The sequence below is a fragment of the Mesoplodon bidens genome, assembly GCF_964165515.1.
Source record: "Mesoplodon bidens genome assembly, chromosome: 6".
Taxonomy (NCBI): domain Eukaryota; kingdom Metazoa; phylum Chordata; class Mammalia; order Artiodactyla; family Ziphiidae; genus Mesoplodon; species Mesoplodon bidens.
This window is the reverse complement of record NC_138162.1, coordinates 42,284,096-42,311,020: the sequence shown is the minus strand read 5'-3', so window position 1 is coordinate 42,311,020 and position 26,925 is coordinate 42,284,096. Positions and strand designations below refer to the sequence as shown.

General features: G+C 37.9%; 1 protein-coding gene across 9 annotated transcripts in view; it reads right to left on the bottom strand.

Annotated features, from left to right (window-relative positions):
* The window catches only part of TUT7 (terminal uridylyl transferase 7), a 60,310-nt gene that overhangs the window by 15,244 nt on the left and 18,141 nt on the right, over positions 1-26,925 (bottom strand). For all 9 annotated transcript variants that reach the window (XR_014016148.1, XM_081237818.1, XM_081237823.1 and 6 more), the window contains exons 11-25: positions 23,233-23,385; positions 20,169-20,349; positions 17,639-18,738; positions 17,076-17,226; positions 15,710-15,796; positions 14,999-15,099; positions 13,249-13,306; positions 8,752-8,855; positions 8,006-8,095; positions 7,069-7,182; positions 6,817-6,894; positions 6,017-6,194; positions 2,720-2,767; positions 2,542-2,633; positions 1,090-1,205 (exon numbers count right to left, since the gene is read on the bottom strand). Coding sequence is in view for 8 of the 9 variants with exons in the window: in XM_081237818.1 (XP_081093944.1) it covers positions 1,090-1,205; positions 2,542-2,633; positions 2,720-2,767; positions 6,017-6,194; positions 6,817-6,894; positions 7,069-7,182; positions 8,006-8,095; positions 8,752-8,855; positions 13,249-13,306; positions 14,999-15,099; positions 15,710-15,796; positions 17,076-17,226; positions 17,639-18,738; positions 20,169-20,349; positions 23,233-23,385 (2,651 nt within the window). In the remaining variant the exon portion in view is untranslated. The remainder of the gene's footprint in view (positions 1-1,089; positions 1,206-2,541; positions 2,634-2,719; positions 2,768-6,016; positions 6,195-6,816; positions 6,895-7,068; positions 7,183-8,005; positions 8,096-8,751; positions 8,856-13,248; positions 13,307-14,998; positions 15,100-15,709; positions 15,797-17,075; positions 17,227-17,638; positions 18,739-20,168; positions 20,350-23,232; positions 23,386-26,925) is intronic.

Genomic DNA, 26,925 nt, shown 5'->3' with positions numbered 1-26,925 from the left:
AAAAACAAGAGTTTAGCAATTTAAGTGCATCTTCTCTATTAAGAAGCAACCTCAGGGCTTAAGGGTGTAGTTTTTTTTCATTCTCACAAGTACTCTAGTGCTGTAAAACCAGTTTTTGCAACTAGTGGAACTCCTTAATTTAATACCTACTCTGATACTGATGCAATGAAACTCAAATTATCCTTGGAGTGATTTCTTAAACCTTTCTGGCCCATGAGCATTCTTTACCAGCACTGGAAACTTGAGACATGAAACTTCAGGTTCACAAGGAAACAGTGGTTATAAGGAGATTTATGTTCTTAAACTGTCAAAATTACTTCTTCCTTGCCCTACATGATCAGTGACTATTATCTGAATAAAAATAAAGTACTAAATAAGAGCCTTGAATTCCAGATGGTGACTTATTTTAAGTGGCATGTTTTTAAATGTGAATATTATCATCCAGTTAAAAATACCACCACCACCCCAAAACAAGAATATGTCCCAAGCAAGCAACCAAACCTATGTCCCCCTCTGCCCTCCTGCAATCATTATCATAAGAAAGCATGGTGCCCAAATTGAGTAGGTCACTATAGCAATTATTAAGAATTAAAATGCATACAAGTGAAGGGTACTACAGTGCAGTAAAGTATTAGTGAGTCTAAATTCCCACACAGTACACCCCAGTTATTGTACATAGAAGTGTAACTGAGATCCTAAAAAAAAAAAACCATTTTACTTGTCATTGACTGAAATGATTCTGAACTCCTCACTGCTGTAAAAGGGAAGAATTTCAGTTTCCTCTTTTGTTCTTACATCCCTGTTGGACAGTGTGATAACCAAATGATCAAGTGATGATTAGGGCTGTGCCCCAGATTAGGAAAGGTGACTGGGCCTGGAAGACTGTTGCCTGTACACCCTAGTTAATCCTAGTCATCTGCACTTAAAGCCATGTTTTAAATCACTTCATTTTCATGGTAAAAAAAGCTCAAATTTATCTGAGAACTGCTGGATTTAATACGTTTATTTTCTGTTACAAGAGAACCTCATTTAAAAACTGGTACAGCAAGAAAACAAAAACAAAACCACCCCTTTTGAATATTTGCTTACCTTCTCCTCATAGGACAGTCCTTCATGAAGTGTCCAATTTTCCCACAAATTCGGCAACATCTATCATTTGGGGCCAGCTCGCCTTCAGTTAGCACTTCTGGATCAAAAAAGTACTCCTAGCGGAATATAAATATATAAAAATCTGAACTATTAATATGAGATCCAAACACAAAAACTAACCAATATCAATCAGGAATCTCACTGACATACCAACATCGACATTATTAATTTTAATAGTTATTATTATATTGCTTAATTCCAAAATCTAAAACCATTAGGAGGTCTAATTCAGGATAGGCTTACCTAAATTCATTTTTGTTTATTACTATTCATCATGCAGAACACTGTTGAACCATAAAGATAGCTTGTTCCCTTGCACACTTCTGAACAAAAGCATTACACATCCCTGTGAGTCAGCTTTCTAGGACTTGGGGGAAGCTGAGGCCAGGTACAAAGACTTCATTTTCTCATAAAATGAAAAGGCTAAAACCTAAAAAGAAAGAAGCTATGTGCTGTTGCTTTGTTGTGGCTTCTGAAGGAAAATATCAGAGGAAAGGAAAGACAATGGTCTGGACTCTAGCCTCTTTGCCACCAAAATTAAGGTGGGTACCAGCAGAAGTGGAATCCCCTGGGAGCTTGTAGGACATACAGGCTTGGGCCCCACCCCAGACCTCCTGAATCAGAACCTGCATTTTAACAAAATCCCCAGGTGATTTGTTTGAACAAGTTTCAAAAGCACTGGTGTAGAAGACCACCACAGCAGTATCTAGCAAAAACTAGATGTAGAGATGTAATCAAATGCTGAACATGCTTATACACCCAATAACTTAAGGTTCATTTTAAAAGTCTTTATTAAGAAAATTAATGCAGGAAAAACCCCTTTGTTTTTAATATAAAACTCTCTAGCTCCTAACCCCTTCCCATTTTCTCTCACTGAAATGAATTTTTATAATGCAGTTTTGTTTTGTTTTTAATGAGTGTGGTTCCATAAAAACCTAATTATTAGGTTATATGAGAACAGACAGATCTTTAGCACAGGCAGCACTGACTCTCTCTTGTCCCATTAAGGGATTTATTACTCTTTGCAAGCAGACTGGAAAAATCTAGATGTCATATGAGGGGGTGGGGGATGTCCTTGGATATGTGCAAACTGGGTTTGCAGAGGCTGGTATGGAGCTGAATGCTTGGTGGAACAGCAGTGCCACCAATGTGTGCTACCGAGGAAAAGCAGCAGCAACAAAATTATTAATTTTCCCACCCAAACTCCTCTTCCGGCTATCTCTTCCTGTTCTCCTGATAAATGGCTTCAAAACAGGGATGTTTATTAAAAGGTTTTTATCTTGGCTAGACTCACCAAACTTCCAGAGTATTTAGATTATTACTGAAGTAAAGTATACAAATTAGGTGCTTAAATGGCTTTTAGAATTGGTTTTTTGTATTTCCAACACTTACCATTTTTGAGGGGTAGTCCTTTGGAAATCCTTTGACTGGAATACCAAATACTCTTCTCCCATTTATAAATGCTTTCATTATAAAATTTGTCACTAAGAAGAAAAGAGTAAAGGCTCAATTAGAGGGATTGAAAGGAAAAGAGATGGAATTAATATTTATAAACAAAGTAATAACTTACTTTTCCTTGATAATCCAGCTCCAAGATTATGATTCAAATCAAATGGATCTAAGTAAAGAAAATTAATGAAAACAAAAAAAGATAATCAAATAGGAAATACCAGTATTCATACATTAAGTGAGGTCTATATAACAAGAAGAAAGTGTTACATACTTTATCATGAATAAAAGTATTAAATGACTGCCTTTTTAATGAGTTTTAAGTCTATAATACAACTAAGTAATAATATATATATTCCTAAATATAAGGCAAGTCTTCCCCCAAAAGTATCCATCAGAAAAGAGGGTATTGCTTTATATTTGAATCCTTGAAGAGTCCTTCATATTATGAGAAGGTGCTTCATTCTGAACAACAAAATACTGTTTGGAGAAGACATATTAGTCTGATATTACCTAATCATGCTAGTTTTACAGGCATATAGAGGTCACAAATATATTTAAAACATTTTAGTACTGAATGCTCCTGCTAATTAACAGCCTTTAAAACATCATTTTAGAAAATAATTTATCATGAAGCTCATAAAACATAAGATAAATGAAAACATACACAGACACACACACCTGTCCCAGTAGCATACCAATGGCTATCTGGATCTCCATTTCCAGTAAAAGCTTTATATAAAGACTCCTGGGACTTCCCTGGTGGTGCAGTGGTTAGGAATCTGCCTGCCAATGCAGGGGACATGGGTTCGATCCCTGGTCCGGGAAGATCCCACATGCTGAGGAGCAACTAAGCCTGTGCTCTACAGCCCGCGAGCCACAACTACTGAAGCCCACGTGCCTATAGCCACGTGGCAACGAAGACCCAATGCAGCACCCCCCCCAAAAAAGACTCCCGTATGATCTTTTTTTTTAATCAAATGGTTTGTGTTAGAATTGATTGATTGATTGATTGATTGATTGATTGGCTGCGTTGGGTCTTCGTTGCTGTGCGCAGACTTTCTCTAGTTGTGGCGAGCGGAGGCTACTTTTCGTTTCAGTGCACGGGCTTCTCTTTGCGGTGGCTTCTCTTTGTTGCGGAGCACGGGCTCTAGGTGTATGGGCTTCAGTAGCTGTGGCGCACCGGCTTAGTTGCTCCACGGCATGTGGGATCTCCCCGGACCAGGGCTCAAAACCGTGTCCCCTGCATTGGCAGGTGGATTCTTAACCACTGTGCCACCAGGGAAGTCCCTCCCATATGGTCTGAAATGTCTGCATCTCAAATGGCTTAGATAGGTATATATACATGATGTATCTGAAATATTATTTGTTAGATGATCCAAAAAGTGGTAGAAATGATGAAAAAAATGCTGATGTCAAAGATGTATGTGAGATCTGAATAAACTGGTTCATGAAATAAATTCAGGTAAAGCACTATTTCTAAGTCAAAATACTATTTTATATTTGATTTAAAATAAAAATACACAGAATAATTCACAATTTAAACATTATGTGTAGATATTTAATTATTTCCAATAAATGTCTAAAAACATATTTAAGAAAGCAAAGGAAAAAATAAACCCAAAACCTTTTTTGGGGATCATCTCATTAAGAAAATGGAGGATGTATATGGTACATACAAAAGGAGTAAAGAAGTAAAAAGAGGCATTCCTTCTGGTTGTCTGTTATGCTTCTAATGTATAATAACTGGGGTATACCATTTGGGATTTAGACCCACTAAGAGTTTACTGGTGTATAGGACCCTTTACTCAGTTTAACCCTATACTAATAATTGCTATGAGAAGGTTACCTTTCTAGTAGGTTTGGTCATGCTTTCTTCTGGTGATTTTTATGTGTGTGCTATGTGGAAGTATTTTTGGTTGTTTGCTTGGTGTAGCAGAGATACTACGATATTAGCTATTGTACAGACACTACAAACTACCACCACTGAAATTTCTCAGTTCTAGAATAACTAGTTAAAAGTCTTCCTTCTAATATAGCCTATTACTAATGGCTCGTTTGTAAATAATGTAAAAGTTAAAAGCAAAAGATAATGAGGCTTCAAAAAATTAAGAAAAAAATATTAATAACTGGCAGACCATAAGTACCCATTGTGATTCTGGAAAGGTTTAAGACAAAGTTCTATGTTTTTGACATATCAGATACCAAAAAGTTAAAACTGTATCTATAACCCATTGTCAACTGAATTTAATTTTACAAATGTTCACAGTATTTTAATACTGTCAATAAGCAGAAGTAATGATAAAAGCAAAACCTAAAGTAACACATTATTTAGGTGGTATGATTATATTAAAACAAAAATAAAAAAGGACCAAAATCAACAAAATATTTAAGCCATTTCTCAATTCATTTTTAAGCATTTAAACTCCATTTTGTCTTTTAAAATTAAAAATCCCACAAATTGATCATTTATATGTGGAATCTAAAAAATAAAACAAACAAATGAATGTAACAAAACAGAAACAGACTCACAGATATAGAGAACAAACTAGTGGTTACCAGTAGGGAAAGGGAAATGGGGAGGGGCGAGATAGGGGTATGGGATTAAGAGACACAAACTACTATATATCAAATAGATAAGCAACAAGAATATACTGTGCAGCACAGGGAATATAGCCAATATTTTATAATAACTTTAAATGGAGAGGAATCTATAAAAATATCGAATCACTATTTTATACACAGGAAGCTAATATAATATTGTAAAACAAGTACACAACAATAAAAAAAAACCAGTACTGAGCAACCACTGAAAATAATTTGGTGAATATATAAATATATATATAGTTAATAAAAAATCTACAAAGATAGAAACAAAAATCTCCCAAAGTGGAAATAAACTATCAAACATCAATACAAACACAACGGCCCATGGATCTTAGCATTCAAGGAAGGCTTCAGCATGGGCGAAATAAATGGCAAATTTTATATCTAACTACTTACAGGTAAACTTCTCCATCAATAAACAGCAAATAAGGATCTTGAAAACTGACTTTCGGTGGTACTCTTCAAACCCTCACTTAGGAAGGTTTTAAAAGTCCCACTATTTTGAAGCTGGCTCACCTCTATAGCAACCTTATTCTCCAGTACCTGTTAAACACAGGTAAAGGGCTTGTCATGGTGAACAAAGACTTTTGGGTTTGTGAGAGACCCCACGGGAGGGCATCAGCCATTTAAAAATAAATCTTTAAGTTGGAAACAGACAAGTCTGCCTGATGTGGACAGTAACGGGATGGCCGCAAGGCACACCCCGATCAGTGGCTCATGGCTGCTCTGGAAGAGCTCTGCAAGGATGAAGAACACCCTCACAGTTCAATCTCTATATTCTATTCAGTTTTAAGTTTGATTTTATTTGTACCTTCAATAACAATGTATTTTGATGTCCACTGTTTCTTAAAGGTTGTAAGCAGACTTTTTCTCCTGATGCTAATAACATGTTCTTTAAAATCAAATTCCTCTGTGTAGAAACGAAGAAGTCCCAACCATAGCTGCCCAACAGATTCTGTATTTTTTCCATATTCTGGCCAATAGGTGGGCTAGAAATAGAAGGAACAAGAGATATCATGCTCTATAGTAAAGTGTTAATATCAATAGTCATTTGTATCTTAGGGAGTAAATCTGGATTTATTTTAATTAACTAGAGTTTAAATACATAAAAATACAATTATATAACTTTTCTTTTATATTTTAAAATATCATTTACATGAGTTTATTAGTTTCTACCCTATGACTTGGAGACAGAAAGAGCTCAGGGTTTTAAATGCCAAACCTCAGAATGCATGTTTGTGGAAGAATCTGGAAATAAATTTTAAGAGCCTTGGTGACACCTGGTTATTATATCTCTGTAACTGAGAGCCTTTCCTAACTCTCTGTAGGAAACCACAGAGCAAATATTTGTTCATTTGGAATAAAGTTACTTGACCATTTGGAATTATTAGGCATTAAAGAAATCCTGGATATAGTCCCTAGAAACTCACCTGGCTTAAAAAAAATGTTTTCAACTTCAAAGGAATCATCTGTATGTGCTATTTTTTTTTACTATCATAATATAAATAAATATTACAAGTGATAATATAGTTGTTGACCATCTACACTACAGCATAGGATAGGTAACTTTCAGTCAAGGATGTAAAAAATCTTTACTATTAAAATACGTACCAGTTCATCTATTTGATCAAAAAAATAAATATTCCAGCCATCAACAAATATTTCAGGTTTCTTTTCACCTTTGTATATCTGAAATTAATTTTTAAACTATTAGTATGGATTACAAACTTAATGCATTGATACAAAAACTTGTAGGAAAATAGTAAAAATTTTAACTACAGAACCACAGAATTTTAGAGAAGGAAGAGGGCTCAAAGATCACCCAGCTCTACAGATGAGAAATACAATTTCTTTTACTAATACCTCTTGAAGGACAGGAATGACTGGTGGGTTCCTCTGCTGGAGAAAATATAGCACCATAAGCGTGTATGCATATGACGATAAGCTGCCTCTAGAAGCATCACCAATATCGCACATCTGGGGGGAAGGAAAAGGAGGAAGGAAAGACCACCAATGTCTTCTGCTACACTTGCATCTATTCTATTGTCACTAAGAGTAAGGTGCTTCTAGAGGGCACTAATATAAAAATTACATTTTCAAATGCTAAAATATGCCAACAAAACCAAGTAAGACCAACCAAAAAAATAAATAAAAATCAAAGCAAAACAAACCCCAACAAAGCTGTGGAACTATCAGCCAGAAGCAATATTAGGTTACCACGTAAAATTTAAGCAACAAAATTTATCTTGCTGAGTAGGGCTTCTCAAATAGTTAAAAGCATTTGACATGGCTATGGTTCTTTAAAAACACTCACTTATCTTTTCTTTTTCTTTTTTTAATTGAAGTATATTTGATTTACAATATTATATTAGTTTCAGGTGTACAACATAGTGATACAATATTTTTATAGACTATAGTCCCTTTAAAGTTATAACAAAATAGGGAATTCCTTGGAGGTCCAGTGGTTAGGACTCTGCACTCTCATTGACGAGGGCCTGGGTTCAATCCCTGGTCAGGGAACTAAAATCCCACAAGCCGTGCGGTGAGGCCAAAAAAAGTTTTTGCAAAATAATGGCTATATTCTCTGTGCTGTACAATATATCCTTGTTGCTTATTTACTTTATACATTTTGTGTCTCTTAATCCCATAATACCCCTATCGCTCCACTTCCTCTTCCCACTGGTAACCACTAGTTTGTTTTCTGTATCACTGAGTCTGTTTCTGTTACAGACTTATGTTTTCAACAAGGTTGAAGATGTAATGAGATTTCCTGATAAATCACAAGAGGAAGCATACTCACTTTTGTAAATACTTTCATGGTATAGCACAAATATTTCACTCTGGGATCAATGGCTGAATAAGCAGATAAGAGCCTTGTGTTATGAAGGGCCTGTTAAAAGGGAAATTACACTATAAGTCTACCAGTTAGAAGAACAAGTTTTAAGATGGAATTTTCTGAAAAGGTTTACACTGTAATTCATTTTAGGATGAAGACATTTAGGCTGAAACTAATATTTTTCCCCTGAAGACAAACTTCTTGAACTTACTAGATAAGAATTATAAGTGACATCTGATCTCAGGCCTCCTTAGTCTAAACATTCCTAGAAAATATGGGCTATTAAAATAATCAGTTCCATTTAAGTCAATGTAAGATCTGCACCCCCCCTCCCCGCCCATTATTCAAATTAAATGTCCTTAGGGGCCAGAGAGGGCCAATAAAGCCCTGAAATAAACCAGGTATGAGACCAAAGACACACACACACACACACACACACACACACACTCCAAAATTAAAACAAAGTTCAAGCCAAACAAAAAGCACTTGCCACTCTGACCTCATTTTAAATGAATACTAATATTAACTCAATTCTATGTTATATCCCCAGCTTCAGAACACTGCCAGGCACTTAGCAAGCACTCATAAATAACTACTGAAAGAATGAATTGGATGAAATGAATGGCTTAATTTTACTGAAAGATTGTGTAAATTAAGAGATACTTGCTCCCCTTAATCTCCATAAAGAAAAAGTCTAAAGAAAATCTTACCAATGTGTTATACAAACTGATGTCCACTTCCAGACCACTTCTCAAATGGAAGAACTTTACAATTGGCACCTTTGCTGTTGTAATAGGCAAGATGTTTCTCAGCCCTAGGTTGGGAAATAAGATAGTGTCATTAAATACAGCAGCAGGGGATATAAGTTGCTCTTACGTTAATGTGAGTCACTAAGACTAGTCAAAGAATTCTCTGTTATTAACAAACATCTGGGAAGACTCTTCTGGCAAAGTTTACATTTGTTAAACACATCAATATCTGAAGTACAAGAATGAACAAGGCAGCCACTGCTCTTCAGGAACTCAATGGATCACGTGCATGTGTATAGGGCTGTCAGTCTGATAAACACCACAAAAGAGGAAACTACTACAGAATCTGGACTATGTGGGCCCTACCTATTCTCTCCATATGACTCCACATATAATATGGAGAAAAGCCCATGGGGCAATCATCAGAATCCTCAAAACAAAAATTACTCATCCTGGAGCTAGAAGCTATGTCAGTAAAAGAAAGGAATCAACTTCAACAGAGAAGTAAATTGCTTGAGCTAGGCTTTGAAAAAGAACAGGCAAAAAAAGAGAAGGCTGAGGGGATTTACCAGGCAAGGAAAACTGCACAGGGAAAGGGTAGATGCCTGAAGCAGAACGGCATGTTCAGGGAACTTCCATGGAATTGTTTAGGCTACAGAGTGGACTTGAGGGAAAGAAATAATGAGTAATAGGAGATGTGGTAAAAACTGGGAAGAGTCCAAATAGGGAACATATACATCCTTAGAGGCAAAGAAATGCCAATGAACTGGTGTAAGTTGGGGAGAATCACTGACCACATCTATTTAGACAAGGTCCCTGGCAATGGATAGACTGGAGGCACCCGGAAGAGAGACTAAGTGACCATTATAAAAACTGACCTGGCAGAGAAGCAGTAAGACATGTGTGAGAGCATCCATAACTGGATGGGTTGGGGAAGTAGAAGTAGGGGTGATAAGGGAGAAGGAGGGCTGTAACAGTAAGACCATTTCCTGAGTACCTAGATTCCTTTCCAAACATTACCTCCCAAGACCATTCACCCTTACCCAAAAGATGAGGAAACAGAGACCCCGAGAAATGAACGTGCTTAGGAATGTGCAGCTGGTGAACTGTGGAGCTGGGATTCAAATCTAGGTATGACTGAATCTACTGAACCTAGTCTAGGACAGGCTAATTATCACTTCATTCATTTTGGTGATTCCAAGGAAGCCAATGTCAATAAGCAAGAAAGAGGATTCAGAAGGACGAGCAGGTAGTGGTGGCTGTAGCAGAAGGGAGGCAGTAAAGAGAAAGATGAGCTCATCCTGAGATGTTGGGGTTTGAGCTCCTTCTGAGAGAGTTAAGTGGTGATGGCTAGAGGGCAGATCCCTAGTGGTCTGGAATTTAGAAAGAAAGTACACAGATGAAAGAAATTTCAGCAAAAAAGGTCTGTGTGGGAGACAGAAGTCTAACACACTGATAGGGAGGAGAGGCAAGGAAGCTCGTACTTACTGAACACTTAGCATATGTCAGGCCCTGTAGTTTAATGTATTGCCTTTCTTAATCTTAAATGCTATTACTGTTGTTCCTGCTTTAAAGATGAGAAACTGAGTGCTCATAATGAAGTTGAGTGACTTTTGGGGATCACACAGCCAGAAAGTGGGGACCGAAGATTTAAAACTAGAGAGTCTGATTCTAGAAGCCCCATTAACCACTTTGCTATACTGGCTCTAAGTTAGATATCCTTTTTCTCAATCTCCTTCCCATTCTAGAATTTGACCCTGTTAACCAGTATGACACTTCTAAGCCTGTTCTCTAGGATTTATTCATAGCACATCATCCTGGTTCCTATTTTACCATTCCAATAGCTCCTTTTTCAGTGTCCTTCCCTAATTTCTACACTCAAGAATTAAAGCTTGGTCCTCAACTTCTCTCAAATGCTCCCATGGAATTCTGTTTTATGCTTGGCTTCTGTCTCTCTTTCTTCCTTCAAGCATTTCAATAGAAAACTGTTTCATTTTGTTCTTCAATCCTAACTGACAACTCCATATTTCTAACTGCTTGCTGTACTGTTAACTCTCGGAGATTATACCTTCACGGCACGCTGGTGTTCTCTGCAAACATTCTCATTCCTCAAATACCCAGACATCAGCCTGAACCCTTATTTTCTACTTGTAGGTTCCAATTCTAGGAAATTTGCCTTTGGAATCTCTCATATTCTTTTCCTTTTAGGATCACTGGCATCTGGTTAAGGTCCTTCTGCCCTGTCACTTAGCTTATATCTTCCCTAAGAGTATATCAGCTCCCTAAAAAAGTCTAAGTTTTGCTTTTATTGGGTTTCTCCCCTCTGAAGAAAGTTCAGTGGCTTCCAAATATCTACAGACTTCACCTTATCTCCTAATAGTTCCCACTTGAAATTCCTCTCAAAATGTACCAATCTTCTCACTGTCCTAAAAAATATATTACAGTGATTCTCGCACTCACCTCCATGCATCTCAGAGATGACTTCTCTTCCTATCCTTTTCAAATCATGTTCATCATCATCAGAGATCAGAAAAAGCCCATCCCTTCCATGAACCTCCCCTACTCAACTCTTTTCCCAGAATCTCTCTCTCTTCAGAAGTTATTTAATACTTGCTGTAGTTTCTACAACTCATTTTAATAAATGAATACTACCACACATTGTTACATAGCCTGTGAGATTACCTTAACTTTGAGATCTGAAAGCTGTCAAAGACCTGTATAGACTTATTTTTCTACCAGCCCTAAGTGCCCAACACAGGGCTGAGCACATAACAGGTACCCAATAAAATACATGGGGAGACTGCTTTCTTAATCATAGTCCTGTAGCTATTATTCCATTTTTGTTCCATGCAATCTGCATTACATTGTAATCTGTATGTAAAAGTCATTTCTAGTCTAAAAATGACCTATTTTTAACATGGTTCATTCTTAGGAAATACACACAGGTATTTAGGGGAAAGGGGCGTGATGTTTGCAGCTTAATCTCATATGGTACAGAAAAAAATTGTGAGCAAGCAAGAGATAGAATGATCAATCAAATGTGGTAAAATGTTAACAACTTGTGGATCTGAATGAAGGATAGACAGAGTTCTTTATACAATTTTTGCTGCTTTCCTTTAACTTTGAAATTATTTCAAAATCAAAAGTCAAAACCTAGCTCAGCACTAAATAACTAATAGTCACGGAAGCTTAGGAATTTAGTTTCTTTGCATAATCTTCAAAAATAAAAATAAAAAAGCACATGATCTTTAGAGGTAAAATTCCCAAAATGCTTATTTCAATGACCAAAAAAATTATATCAAAGCATATTAAAAAAATAGTGATGTGCTAGGTTTTCATTAGGAGTAAATCAAAATTAAGTTTTTTCCCCCTGTTATTTAAATAACACAGTATCCTCTTTAAACTCCTGGAAATAAAAAACGCAACAGGGACTTCCCTGGTGGCGCAGTGGTTAAGAATCTGCCTGCCAATGCAGGGTACATGGGTTCAAGCCCTGGTCTGGGAAGATCCCAAATGCCGCGGAGCAACTAAGCCCATGTGCCACAACTACTGAGCCCGCGCACCACAACTACTGAAGCCCACGGACCTAGAGCCCATGCTCTGCAACAAGAGAAGCCACCACAATGAGAAGCACGTGCACCACAACAAACAGTAGCCCCCGCGTGCAGCCACGAAGACCCAACGCAGCCAAAAATAAATAAATAAAATATATTTATTAAAAAAAGAATGCAACAAAAAGGGGCATTCCAAGTGCATATTTATGTGTATGTATGTATGTATGTGTGCATGCCCACGCTGTGAATTTAAGTCTACTCTTCACTAAGATATAAGAAAGCTTTTCATGGATGGTGCATGGATTTTAAGTTCCACAAAGGCAACGACAATCTCTTGCTCACTTTCATTTTCAACTCTTAGCACAGAAGTTTGATGAACCACAGTTTAAATGAAGACTCTCACTGTTAACAACAGCATCCATAGCTGCCTCTGACAAAGACAGGCAGGAGAATATGCTAATGGCATTTCAGCTCTGTGCACAATTTACAGAATCTGTATATTTTACAGCTGTAATTACTTGTTCAGGGTCACACACAGCTAAACAGCTGTAAGTACAATCCATCACCCTAGTCCATGGTGCTTTCCACTACACTTCACATCACTGCGAGCAGCCCCTACACTTTGATTTACACAATGCTGATAAGGCAAAGCGATTCCCAAAATTTCTTGCGTGGTATATACTTTGTCTTGAAATAAAACTGACAGAGGCAAAAACATGCACACACATATTATAGCCAATTCCTCAGTTTTTCATACTTAATCACATAAGATTTTTTTTAAAGACACCAATACCATAAATATTATATGAACCACTACACTGTTTCATTGGCATTCATAAATTCTAAGTATGCAAAACACTAATAAAAAAGAGAAATATTTTTTAGAAAAAGCTTATAGAGGTACCTGAATGTTTTTTGAGGACTCTTGCCAATTCTTCAATAGTTCTTACACAGTCCAACCCCTGCAAGAAAAATGGCACGAACAAAAAAAAAAAAAGGCACAAACTACTGAATCAGAAATGGAAGACAGGTTCCTAACCTGGTTATAGTTTCCATTTCCTCCAGAAATAACAAAATTAACTTCAAATTATTCTACATATATTTTTCCCTTTTAGGCGAGCGTTAATCCTCATTCATAGGAATATCCTAAGGATATGGAAACCCTCATTGGGTTGCTCTTGGAGGCACAAGAGAGGCTGAAATCAGTGCCTCCAGAAAAGTCTCTGAACCAGCGAGGATCTCCATTTTTCCCCGCTATGTAATTATGTCACTCAGAAGTACTCTTTATGAAAGACAGAATTAATAAGAGGGAGCTTCTGTGGCCCGTCTTATTCATTCTGGGTAGACCTTCATTACACTTTAATTAAGAGCTGATGAAATGCTGTGGAGAGTAATTAAGCTCAGATTATTTCTCCACAGGGCCAGTAAAAAATATAATGCACAAAAAGAAAGTCATACAGGAAATATGAATAATATTTCAAATATTTAAAAACATTCGGGTTGAAACGTTAAGTCCTTCTGATGGCTATATACTTCCCAGAATATATTTGGAATTTAATTTAGAAATGCCCTCAAGACTAGTTTATTAATCATGTAAAAATTCAATCTTGATGATGTATTGGGTTGGCCAAAAAGTTCGTTTGGGTCTTTCCAGAACTTTACAGGAAAGCCCGAATGAACTTTTTGGCCACCCGATATAATCAGGTCATTCTATATATTGGACCCAATCTTGCTTATCCACCTTATTCACCATAGTCACGCTAGATAACTTTTGACTATTTTCCCAAATCAGATACATCCTCAAAGGATAAAAACTTGAAACTCAAAAGAGGCATAAAAAGATCTTGAGCAACAGCAGCATCACTCCTTTGGATATACAGCAACTGGACTGTTATAAATAAAAAATTCAGTACTTCTCAGACTTTACACCTTTTTTCAAAAGTATTTTACATTTTATAAATGTCTTCATATCCATGAGGGCTGGCAAACCTTTTCTGCTTTGTGGACCATATGGCCTGTTGCAAGGACTCAACCGTGAAGTTACAGAGTGAAAGCAGATGTAGACAATACATAAATGAAGGGGTGTGGCTGTATGCCAATAAAAACTGGTATTTACAACACAGGCAGCGAGCCATAATTCGCTGACTCCTGACATACATGATCCAAGCTGATGAGCACAACCATCTCCTGAGGCAAGAGGATCTCACTTCCATATTAGAGATTATCAACCAAAGACCACATGTTTAAGGACTGATGAATCAAGTCTGTCTTGAATTCAGTTTAGTACTCTCCTATCACTGTACCCCATTGCCTGCCTACTAAAAAACTTCTCAGAAAACCTTACTTTGGCATATTTATGTACCTGAGTCAGCCTAGTGGCTATGCCAATGGGATACGGGAGAGGCTGGTTTGGCTTTCTAGAATTCCCAGATGTTGCTTTCAAATTTAGTTTGCACTACAAGTTGCAAGCAGAAGGCTTTCTACTCCTCACATTCACTTCTCAACTTCTAAGTTATCTGACCAGACAGATTGTGCCAAATGGCATACTCCGCATGATACACCCTGATAAATCGGGAAAATACCATGCTGTATTGTCAGTCAAGATTGTCAAATCACACTCCACAGCAAATGGAAGTTTTACGTGGTCACTGTACCTCAGCAGTTTCAAGTCCATTAATTGTCATACAGACGTCAAGGTCACTCTGTTTGAACCCAAATCCATTTTTGGAGGAGCCAAACAAGCTCAGTTTAGTTCCTGTTAGGGATATATGAGAAGTCATACCTAATTACCTGAGTACATTTAATTTTCTGATCGAAACAACTCTCTCATGAATCAAGAATACCCAGTTGTTAACTGTCCTATAATAATCTCATTATAATTATGTTCTTTTATTAACTAGTCATTTATTATAAATTATTTTCTCTCAAAATTTACTATAAATAAATAAATACAAGCTATAGAAGACATGAAAGATTATCAAATGCCACTTTCTTCTTAAATGCTAGGACATTTCAAGGAAAATGCGGATCATCTCAGCACATTTAATAATGTAAGCTTACTACTTTCTAAATAAATTCACTTTTTACAGGTCTGAACTTTGACTCTAAACCTAATACTAAATGAAGTTCACTTGTGGTATCTGCTAAGCAAAATACTACACTGCATCTGTCTTTTCTATTGGCAAACTAGGATTGGGAAGACCAAAAACCACCCTAGGTATATCACAAAACAACTGAAGCCCTGTCCCCACCATCACTGCAAGTCTGCTTTCTTAGTCTCAAAATTAATGTTGTTGTAACACATGTACTCATTCTGAAGGAAAGTCATACTATCGTTCTTTTCATAAAGGTAAAAAATTATTTACCTGGAAACTCTTGTCTTATGAAACTTTCCAGGTTTTGCCGAATATGTTCACGTGCCTGATCTTCTAAAATAGTTGGAGAAAAGTCCTCTGTTTAAAATAAAGATACATTCAGAAACAAAGATTGTTCACATTCTCTGAAAAATTATATTTTTTAATAAAACCTAACTGGCTTTAAAAAAAATAAACAAAACTCTAAATTTTGTGTGTCTTCTCAGTAGACAGCATTAAGCAATGTAAAATAAAGATGCCTCGTGAGAGAGTCTATCACCAAGAACTGCTCCTGAGATGTAAAGCAGTCTGAACAAGGGTTCTGCTCCTGGGTTTCACAGAGACCCAGAGCCCTATGAAGGCAGCCTTCAGGGAACTCCCCCCAAAGGTGAACGTAATAGTTTGTGAGCATGTGCATATGTATGTATTTTTTCTAAAGAGAACCAATAGTTTTCTTTCACACTTATACTCTCTGAAGAGGTTTAAAAAAGAAATCCCTGATTAAGAATAAGTGTCTTCTGGCACAGACAGACAGCTCAAGGTGCAGCAATGTGATGTATCACATTCTTCCACTCTAAGCAGCTGCCATGCCTCTCCATCGAATGTTTTTCCTTGTAGAACTTTATACCTCTGTATACCAACACTTCCCCAAACTGGTGCTCCTTAAAGGGCTGTTATAAAGGTTATTAGCATTAATTAAAAAGTACTCTACGCTCAAATTTTGGAAAAGAGTTACATAAGACTAAAGAGTTGAATAAGTTCTTTACCATAGCATTTCTCAGAAGGCTTTATTATGCTAATGTGCCCTGAAAACCTCTATGGGAGGGGGCAGGATATAGAGTTATTCCCTACTTGACCTATGGAATACTTCTTGTGACGAAATATGATTAATGGCAGGCACCTAGAAAAACATTTCAAGGAATACCAGTTAGGAAATGATAGTACTCCAGTCTTAAGACTTAAAAGATTCTCCCTCCGTGTCTTTAACAATTTTTTATTGCATGTCCCAAATGGAACAGGATACATAGAGCACTGTGGATACAATGGAGAATGGAACAGACTTAGCCCCTATAATGAAGCTACTGGGTTAGTGATTCAGATAACTCTTGAGAAAATGACAATTTTTTTTTTTTTTTTTTTGCGGTACGCGGGCCTCTCACTGTTGTGGCCTCTCCCGTTGTGGAGCACAGGCTCCGGACGCGCAGGCTCAGCGGCCATGGCTCATGGGCCTAGCTGCTCCGTGGCATGTGGGATCTTCCCGGACTGGGGCACGAACCCGTGTACCCTGCATCGGCAGGCAGACTCCCAACCACTGCGCCACCAGGGAAGCCCGCCAATTTAATATTCTGACAAATCAAAAGAAATGTTAATAACTTACTGTAACACTGAATGCAAACTTGATCTAAGATATTTGAAAATTTGGGTGTTAATGGTGGCAAAGGTTCCAGCTGGATTCTTTTGAAGTCTTCGGGACAGTCCTTCTTTAGATGACCCTCTCGTTTGCATAAACTGCATACTACTGTAGGAGACTGCAGGAAGATGGCAAAGCAAATAATATAAGATTTAAGATAAAACTTTATTTACCAAATAAAGGGGTCTTGAATCTTTTTTCCAAAGTACACATTCTACTTCTCACATTCCAAAGGAATGAAAATATAATGGTGTGGCCACTCCAAAGTATCTGAGATGGGGACGCCCTTTTGGTACACTCAGGAGAAAAAGGCAGTTAGTTTTACTACCAACGGCATTACTTTTCTCCTCTGCAAATTCCTAAGAGATTAAGGAGGGAAGTGGACCTAGTGGTTGCACTGGAGTGAAAGAGCAACTTGTTAACCACTACCAAGAGGGGAGAGCCCTGTTTTAGTACACAAAAATCAGAAGTACATGCATTAAAACTCTTTCAAGTCTCCTAGTGCCATGTCTAGGAGTGGCACTGATTACCTTGCCTTTGGTGAAGGTGAGTTTACTAAATTCATAGAAGAAATCAGACTGATCCGCAGTTGCATTTTCCTCGCATACATTTTCTTCTTTAAGACTGATTTTATTAAGTTCCATTAGTAGATTTCCATCCACCTGGTGTTTTCCACATTCCTTCAAGTCTTCACACTTAGCAGATCCACCTAATTCCTCATCCTCTTCAGACAGGGCATCCTCATCCCCTGATCCAGTGTAGGTGTTGTCTAACTCATCTTCATTAGCAACATCATCCTCATCTTCCCTTCGGGAAATGGAGAGCCTGGGTTCTTCCTCCTCCTCCTCTTCCTCCTCCTCTTCTTCATCAGAGTGAATGATTCCCGATGTCTGGCCCTGTCTTGAAGGGGTAAAGTGGCTTAGAGCATCTCCAAGTTCGTCTGTACCTTCAATGCTTTCTTCATCAACATCAGCCTTGTCATCTAAAGTAGCAAATTCGTCACACTCTTTAGCTGTAGGATTTTCGAAGCCTTTTAAATCCAAAGTGCCATCAGTCTCGTTATTTCCTGGGCTGCCACAGATGACAAGCTCTCCACGTTTGCTACTACTTAAAGCTTGATCATCAGCAGTCAAAGGATGCTTGCCCTCCATTCCACATTTTTCTTTCTCATCTTTACTTCCTGTTTCTTGATGATGTACTTTAACATCCTCAGAGTTATCACAAGTGACCTCTGCCTTGATACAGTCTGAGTTTTCCAGGTGGACACTGATGTGTGTGTTTCCCATTTCCTCTGTTGATGGGCTTTCAAAGCTTTCAGCAGTCTCTTTAAGAGTAAGTGACTGTACCTTGCAGGTGCTTGCAGTTAAACTGGCAGCACCAGGACCTTGAGCCAAAACTGAGGTTTTGAGTTTATCACCTTTTGCTTGTACATCCGGATCACGTTTTGCTACTTCTTTAGAAAGTTTGGAAGTACAGGGATCAGTACTCAGAGGCTTTGGAAGGCTGGATTTTGTAATTTTGTGTGGAAGAGCAAAATATTTATATGTTGTCCTTAAACAATGAAGTATATATTCAAACACAGGTTGATTATTTAGGGTCCTTGCCACATTTCTTTTAACAGAGTAGGGATCTGTAATGAAAAAAAAAATCTGCTACTTCATACACTTCTATTTCATGTTTTAAAAATTAGCCTGCTATAGATAAAGACAACAAGTAAGCAACAGTAAAATTTATCATGTATCATATGCTTTTTAAAAAACTGGGGATGGGGAGTAAGAAGATACAGTTTAAAAACGAAAAGAAATGCTTTCTTAAACATCTGCTCTCTGAAGAGAACCCATTCTGTTCAGAACCAGTACCCCTTCCCTATTCTGTTCTGTGACTGCGGAGGTTGAAAAAAAAAAAAAAAAAAAAAAAAAGATGTCATCAGTGTGGCTCTTGTGCCCTCGGGAAGTGAGGTCTTCCCGCCAGGCTCTGCTGAGTGCTTAGCCTCCCCACTCAGCCAGGCCCTGCGGTTTGTAGAGCTTACCTCCACTCTTCTGCCCTGGGAAGCCCCATCACTGAACTGGCTGGACTGAATTCAGGGGCGAGAGGGAGGCACCAGGAGGAGACACCACTTCTCTCAATCTTTTCTCCTCCCCTAGAACTCCAGCAGGTTAGGCAATTGGCCAGAAGAGCTGAGCCAGAGAAACTGCAGGGGAGGGTTTAAAAATGTGAGATCCCCATGACTGCACACAGAATTTATGCAAAATGCAAAAAAACCCTCTTATGCAATATAAGGCTTGAAAAAAATCAAGCAAAAATAAGAGAATTCCATTTAGGAGGTTCTTTAAATTATCTGAAGGAGGAGAATTAAGATTTCTAGTGGGGTTTCCACCTCCTGACTTTGTAAAGCTGAGAAGATCTCAGACATTTAATGAAATCTACAGGGCACATCAGTATGTCTTTTATACAATGGTTTCAGTTAAATGAACCTTAACTCATTTAAGAGTTTAAGTGTTTTTTTTTAAGAGAAAAGGTGTTTTTATGAATAAGTTCTAAATGTTACTTCAGATATTCCAAAAATAACTATCCTTTTTCTCTATGGAGAGGAATCCAATGAAGAATGTTATTTTTCATGAGAAAAGGTATTTTCCTCAACCTTTGTAAAACTAAACAACATCAACAACAATCCATGAAAGGAGTGAATCTAAAAATCCAGAAATGAGAACAGCAAAGAGGAAAGCAGGATTTACACATCACTTGGAAAAGACTTTTTAAGCATTTCAAGTTGTTAAGCAATTTACAAAGAAAATAAGGACACAGCCAGCCATTCTTTTAGTTGCTTAAGTGATTAAGATGTTTTGTTGCAGCACTTAAAAAACCCAGGATGAACAATTTGGTCCCTTGGAATGACTCACTGTAACACATGCAAGATTCTAGCTATCTATTTCACTTTTGGGGTCAGGCCTAACTCACATGTAGGAGCTGAAAAAAGACTGAAATAAAAAGCATGCTGTTAGACTGACACCTTAAATAAAAGGTGGGGTGGGGAAATTAAAGATAAACATTTTGAGGTACCTTCAATGGCAATGCGCTTTTTGGGCCAATCCTTTGATTCACGAGATACCGATTCTTTGACACGGATACTTATCACTAAATCAGCCAAATTAAATTCTAAAGCATAGAATCGAAGCAATTCCACCCAGAGCTGCCCAACTGGTACTGAAGGCTGGTGTTTTAAATCAAACATTAATGATACCTATTAACAGCAAAGAGAAAACACGCAGGTTATTTCAGATGTCAGTACAATCTGAAAAATAAGAGATCATTCAAGCATCAAATTTTAAAAAATCTGAAAAACCTTAGCAAAGATATGAATTTGACAGCCTATCTAGATAACCACATTCTAGGTTCTATTTTGATTGTAGGAAAACAGCCTTCCTTCACTGAATTCCCAGGATTAAAGTATGTTAAAATCTAGTCATTATCATAGGAATAGACAGGCAGTTTTATGTAACCAGGCAGCACTCCTTATTTTGAAGTCTTAAGGGCAGGTGGAGAGAACTGTGCCCCGACTGCTACTACTCTCAGCACTGAGCTCTCCCTGTTCCTGCCTCTGGAGGGTGCCTTTACACAGTTACACACAGAAATGGGCTGCAGCTAGAGGCACAGAGCAAAAGGAAAAACACTCCACTCACTTGCTCTGAGAAGCTACATTAAGTTCATTGAATCTGCCAGTAGCAACTGATTTTAAAGTCAAATAAATAACTCTTGATATCAGAAATTAATACTAAGTTTTCCACTCACAGACTCATGACAAGTTGGGACATACTGTGATGGAATATAGTGGAAAGTATAAAGGACTTAGAAAAGAAAAAAATTGGTCCAAATACAATTTTGCCACTTCACAGATCTTAACTGCTCTGTGACTTAGCTTCTTCTTTCTTGGATTGGCAGTATAGCACAGAGGCTAAGAGAACTGGCTTTGGAGTGGGACATGCTTAGCTTTCAAATCCAGCTCTGCCATTTATTCGCTGTGTCTGATCCTGGTGAAGGTATATAAGCTGTCTAAGCCTCAGTTTCCTCATCTGAACAATGGGGATCACAGTACCCACCTCATAGGGTTGTTGGGAGGACTGAGTGAGAGAGTGTCTGTTAAGAGCTTAGCACAGTGCCTGGCACACATGTTCAAAAAATGGTCGCTACCATTATCTGCAGAGTAGGGATGATACCACCTATAACACAGGATAGTTATGAGGATTAAATCAGAAACAAGGGAAAGCATCTGGCAGACTGGCTGCTCTCTGTATTTTTTCATTTAGGTATAGTCTTTTAAATACAAGAAATCCATATACCACTGAAACAATGTCACAACTGTAAGATGCTCTTAAGAGGTAATCTGGTTCAACTCCCATATGCTACAAGAGAAGGAACTGAAGTCCAAAGAGTGACTTGTCAAAGGTCTCAATGCCCATCAGGAGCAAAATGAGGACAATGTCTCCTGACCCCAGTCCAGTGTTCTTTCACCACACCATGCAATTTCGACACTGTCGAGGTCTCAGTTTCAGAAGTGGCAGCATGATTTATCTCTCCAATTAGCATTCAAATGAAAAGATAAAGTATTTAATTGGACTTGCAGCAATAGCTTTTCCTTCTAGGGTATACAAATTTGTTTCCAATCGCACTTTATTATATCAAGCTTCAAAACAAGTGGTATGGTATTTTATTAATGCCACATACTTATTCACTAAATCTTAACCACAAAGGTTCTGTGAAATAAGATAAAGTTATTAGGTGGACTTACAAAGCAAAACTGATTAAAAATGGAAGTTGTCTAGGTCCCACACACTATAGTTGAGGACACAAAGAAAACCCCAGAAATGGAAAGCTTCATTAGATCTCACCTCTTTATCCATATATTCAGCATTACTAAGGATTTTTAAGCATCTCACTGAAATGACTTGATAATATCATAACATGGAACTTAAGAGACCTTTGACATATCTAGACTAGTGGTACTTACACTTTTTGTTGTTGTTGTTATTATTGTTTCTGCTTTTCTAACGTAGAGAACATTTTCTTTCTCAAATAAAGTAAGACTAGCAACTAGCATTTACTGAGTGCTTACCACATGCTCGGCACTGAGTGAAGCATTCTATAAATCAGTGACTATGAGAGGGTACCAATATCATCCCCATTCACAGGTGAGGAAACTGGGGCACAGAAACATTAAGTCACCTGCCCAAAGACACACAGCTAGGAAGTGGGAGAGCTGCATTTGTGTTTGTCAATTCAAATATTCTGGCTCCACAGCCTGTGCTTTTAGCCACTCCTGGAACCCCAAATAGAAAACTGATACCAGCAGCATGTTCCGGCGGCAACAGGGGTAGAGTGCCACCCCAACCCTCTTCCCCTCAACTCTCAATGATTCCAGAAAACATACCTGGAGAACGTATGATTCACCATTATCTCATTTTAGGCATGAGTAAATAAGGACTAAAAGAGTGACATGACCTGTTAGTGAAGAGCTAGGATTAGAATCTGGATCTCAGAAGTATTTTGTGGGTATTACTGTCATTTTACCCCAAAGGGTTATGGGGAAGCTCATGGAGTCAAGGCCCATTTACCAATTTGGGTCAGAATCCTATTGTTATTACTAGTATAATTACATTGTTCAGATTTTTGTTTGAAATTCTAATGGCAATTCTTTCCTTTCGCATAAATTCTCCTGCCCACCCCTAATGGTATGGATACGCACAAGCACACTAGACCACAGACTTATTCACTGTTATTTTAGTAATTTGAGCTTAGTTAACTTTTCATATATTTAAACCTCATAATACTATCTAAGACCTAAGCTCTTAGAGGACAGATGGGAATTTATCTTTGAATTCTCAGCCTCTTTCATAGCACCTTGCACACACAAGAAACCACATGAGTAACTGGGGATTCAATTATTTGAATTTTACCTTTTCTCATTACTTGTCTATTCAAAGGACTGAATAGACTAGGAAACTAAACAGCCATGAAATAGTTAAGACAGTTGAGGAAAGAAGAGAGGAAGAACTGAGTAACTCATAAACTCCACAATTAACAACAAATTAAAAATAGACGGTAAAACTAGCAACAAGGGAGAACAGACCTGTCCCCTTTTAACGGGCATTTCTTTTGGTGCCTCTTCTTTTGCTGAGTCTGTGTCCCCTGCAGCATTATCAGTGTACTCCCAGACCACAGAGTCTTTCTGAATTTCTTTAAGGTTGAAATTCCCTAGTTTGTTTAATGAGAATCCTTCAATCTGGGAAAAATTAGACACATACTATTATAAGGCAGAAACGATTTTATATCAAGCAGAGCATATTAATCCTGGAAGAAATGAAAAGTAACATACTTTAGTTCACTGAAAATATAAAAGGTATTTTTTAATAAAAGGAGTATCTTTGAGACATCTGTAAATTTAAAGGAAAAATCAAGGTTTTGATTTGCAAAAGAATTGGTGATTTTTGGAAATAATTCTTTAGTAGATAGTCTAAGAGAAGGCAACATGGCCTAGGCCTAAGGTCATGGTTCTGGAATAAAACCACCTGGGCCCAAATCTCACTCCCTCATGTACTAGCTGTGAGACCTTCAGTAAGGTCCTCATTTTATTTAGGTTTCAGGCTCTTGTAAAAAGGGATAACACTAGAATCTCCTTCATGGGATAGTTATGGAATAAAATAATGGACACAAAGCATTCAGATACAGGGTATGGCATATAGTAAGTGTTTAATAAATATAAAGTGTTTCTTTTGACATTGTTAAGATGCTAAAGAAAAGTCTAGGCTCAAAAGGTCTAAGAAATGTGGAACAAATGTGAACAGATTTCTTTACTGTAGGTACAAAGGGATGTATCACAGCCTTTTAGACAGGTTAATGTACATAATGAATTGTGGGGTGGGGTGTGTCTGTGGTAGCCCCAGTTCCCTAATGTATTTCCACATCAAATGGACTACTTCTTTGGTCTAGCAGACAGAGCAATCCTAAAACAGAAGACATCATGTCACTCCCCTGCTCATGACAGTTTCCTTCTTACTCAGGATGAAATTCGGTCTTTTCTAGGGCCTAGGTAATCTGGTCCTTTGCTACTTCTCTGACCCATTTTCTCGATCTGTCCTCCTGGCTTGGAGCTGACACCTGCTATTCCCTCTGCTTGGAAGGCTCTTCTCCCTAAATCAGCTAACCCATGCAGTGAGGAACACATTCAGGCTCTGCTCAAATATCTTGGACTCTAAATAACTCCTACTCTTTCACTCTCTGTCCTTCCTACCCTGGTTTATTTTTCCTCAGAGAATTACCACCACTTGATATGTACTTATTTACCTTTCTCACCTTATGTAAGGTGTTTCTCCCGCTGCTTTTGAGTTTTGCTCTTTAGTTTTGGTTTTCAGCAGTCTGACTATGATGTGCTAAGCATGCTTCTCTTTGAATTTATCTTACTTGAGGTTTACTTGGCTTATTGAGACTGTAAGTTTGTCTTTTTATCAAATTTGTGAAACTTTATTTTTTTCTATCCCCTTCTCTTGCTCCTCTCCTTCTGGGGCTCAAACTACCCATAGGTTAGATTTTTTTGAAATTGTTCCACAAGTCCCTGAGGTTTATTTATTTTTTAACTTTTTTTTCTTTTTCTTCTTTAGATTAGTTTCTACTTATCTATTTTCATATCTACTGACTCTTTCCTATGTCACCTCCACTCTGCTATGATGCCCATCCAGTAAATTTTTTTAATTTAAAATAATGTATCTTTCACTTCTAAAATTTCCATTTGGTTCTCTTTACACTTCCTAATTCTCTGGCTGATATTCTCTATCTCTTCAAATTATTGCAAGTGTATTTCCTTTGTCTCATGGAGCAGTTGTAACAACTGCTTTTAAAGTCTTTGGTATCTTATCTTGGGCTTGGCATCTGTTGATTTCTTTTCCCTTGAGAGTGTGTCCCATTTTCTTGGCTCTTTGTATTGTTGAGTATTTTTGGATTGTATTCTGGATATTGTGATACTATAATGTATTGTGAAAATTCTGGATTCTTTATGTTACTCCAATACATGTAGCTACTTTTGTTTTATAGGCAATTAACTTGCTTAGACAAAATGCAGATTGTCACATCTCTGGGAGACAGCAGCTCCAACCTCAGCTCAGTTTAGTAAGCCTTGGCTCTTAACTGTTTTCAGTCTGCTTCACACGTATGGTTTATAAGTCTGTCATTTTTTAAAAAAATTCTCAGTCATGGGCTTCCCTGGTGGCGCAGTGGTTCAGAGTCTGCCTGCCGATGCAGGGGACACGGGTTCGTGCCCCGGTCCGGGAAGATCCCACATGCCGCAGAGCGGCTGGGCCTGTGAGCCATGGCCGCTGAGCCTGTGCGTCCGGAGCCTGTGCTCCGCAACGGGAGAAGCCGCAACAGTGAGAGGCCCGCGTACCGCACAAAAAAAAAAATTCTCAGTCATTATTACTTCAACTGTTTCTTCTGTTTCTTTCTCTTTCTTCTTCTCCAGGTATTCCCATTATACATACATTACAACCCTTAGTAACTGTCCTACAGTTCTTAGCTATTCTGTTCCCCATTTCTTTTTCATTCTTTTGTTCCTCTTTGCTTTTCAGTTTGAGAAGTTTCCATTGAATAAAGCTCACTGATTTTTTCCACAGCTTTGTCCAGTTTCCTGATGAATCCAGCAAAGGCATTCTTCATTTTTGTTAGTTTTGATTTTTAGTATTTCCGTTTGATTCTTCCCTCGAGTTTTCATCTCTCAGCTTATATTACCTATTTGTTTTTGCATGTTGACCATTTTTTCCTTTAGGGCCCTTAGCATATTCTTGTTTTTTAAACTCCTAGTCTGATAATTCCAATGTTTGCTGTTTCTTCAAACTGTGTTTTCTGACTTTTAGTATGCCTTGTTATTTTTTTGTGGAAAGCTGGGTAAAATATAGGCCTGTGGTGTGAGGTTTTCTTTTACCTGGCTAGGCGTCAGGCTATGTACTGTTTGTTGTAGCTGTACATGTCAAGGGGCTATAACTTATGCTGGTATCCTTGTTTTTGTCTCCTGTATTGCTTTTGGGTTTCCCAAGAGATTTCTTCTTATATGAGGTCTGTCTGTTGTAATCCCATTATTACACCGGAGGCCTAATGATGCTGTAGTAAGGTGTGAGGGGAGAGGAAGCATTCTATAGTCCTATGTTCAGATCTCAGTCTTTTAGTGAGACTGTGGTCCTGGGCTGTGACCTTCACAAAGTGCTTCTCAGCCCTGCCCACCTGAGGTGAGACAGGAAACTACAGAGGGTTGGAGTTGGTATTTTTCCTTTACCCAGGACAGTTAGGCCCTGATAAAACTTAAGGTGGTTAGGCTCTGGTAAAACAGTTTCCCTTGAGGGCAGGTTTTTGTTTCTAACAGCATAATGCTCCAGGCAATTTCAAAATGGCTAGCTTTTCCCTCAAATGTGATTTTTCTTAGATTTTTACCCTGAGAAACTGGTGGGCATTTTTGGAGATAAAACTCATGAAATCAGCCCCCTAAGACTGGCCCCCTTATTGTTTTTCACTTTCAAGCTTATCCAAACTGAGTCTCCAGAATCAGAGTCCATGTTTTCCTAACCTGGTGGCCATTCCATGGGCAGGATTCTGTTCCCTGGGCTTATGCTCTGACAAGTTATATATTTGCCTGTCTCTCCAATTTTGGGGGCAGTGGTTTTCCTCATGACCTCAATTCTCTGATGGATCTAAAAAGAGTTGTTGATTTTCAGCATGTTCAGTTTTTTTCTTTTTGTGAGGACAGAGTATTGACTTCTAATCTCCTTATATGGCACGCTGG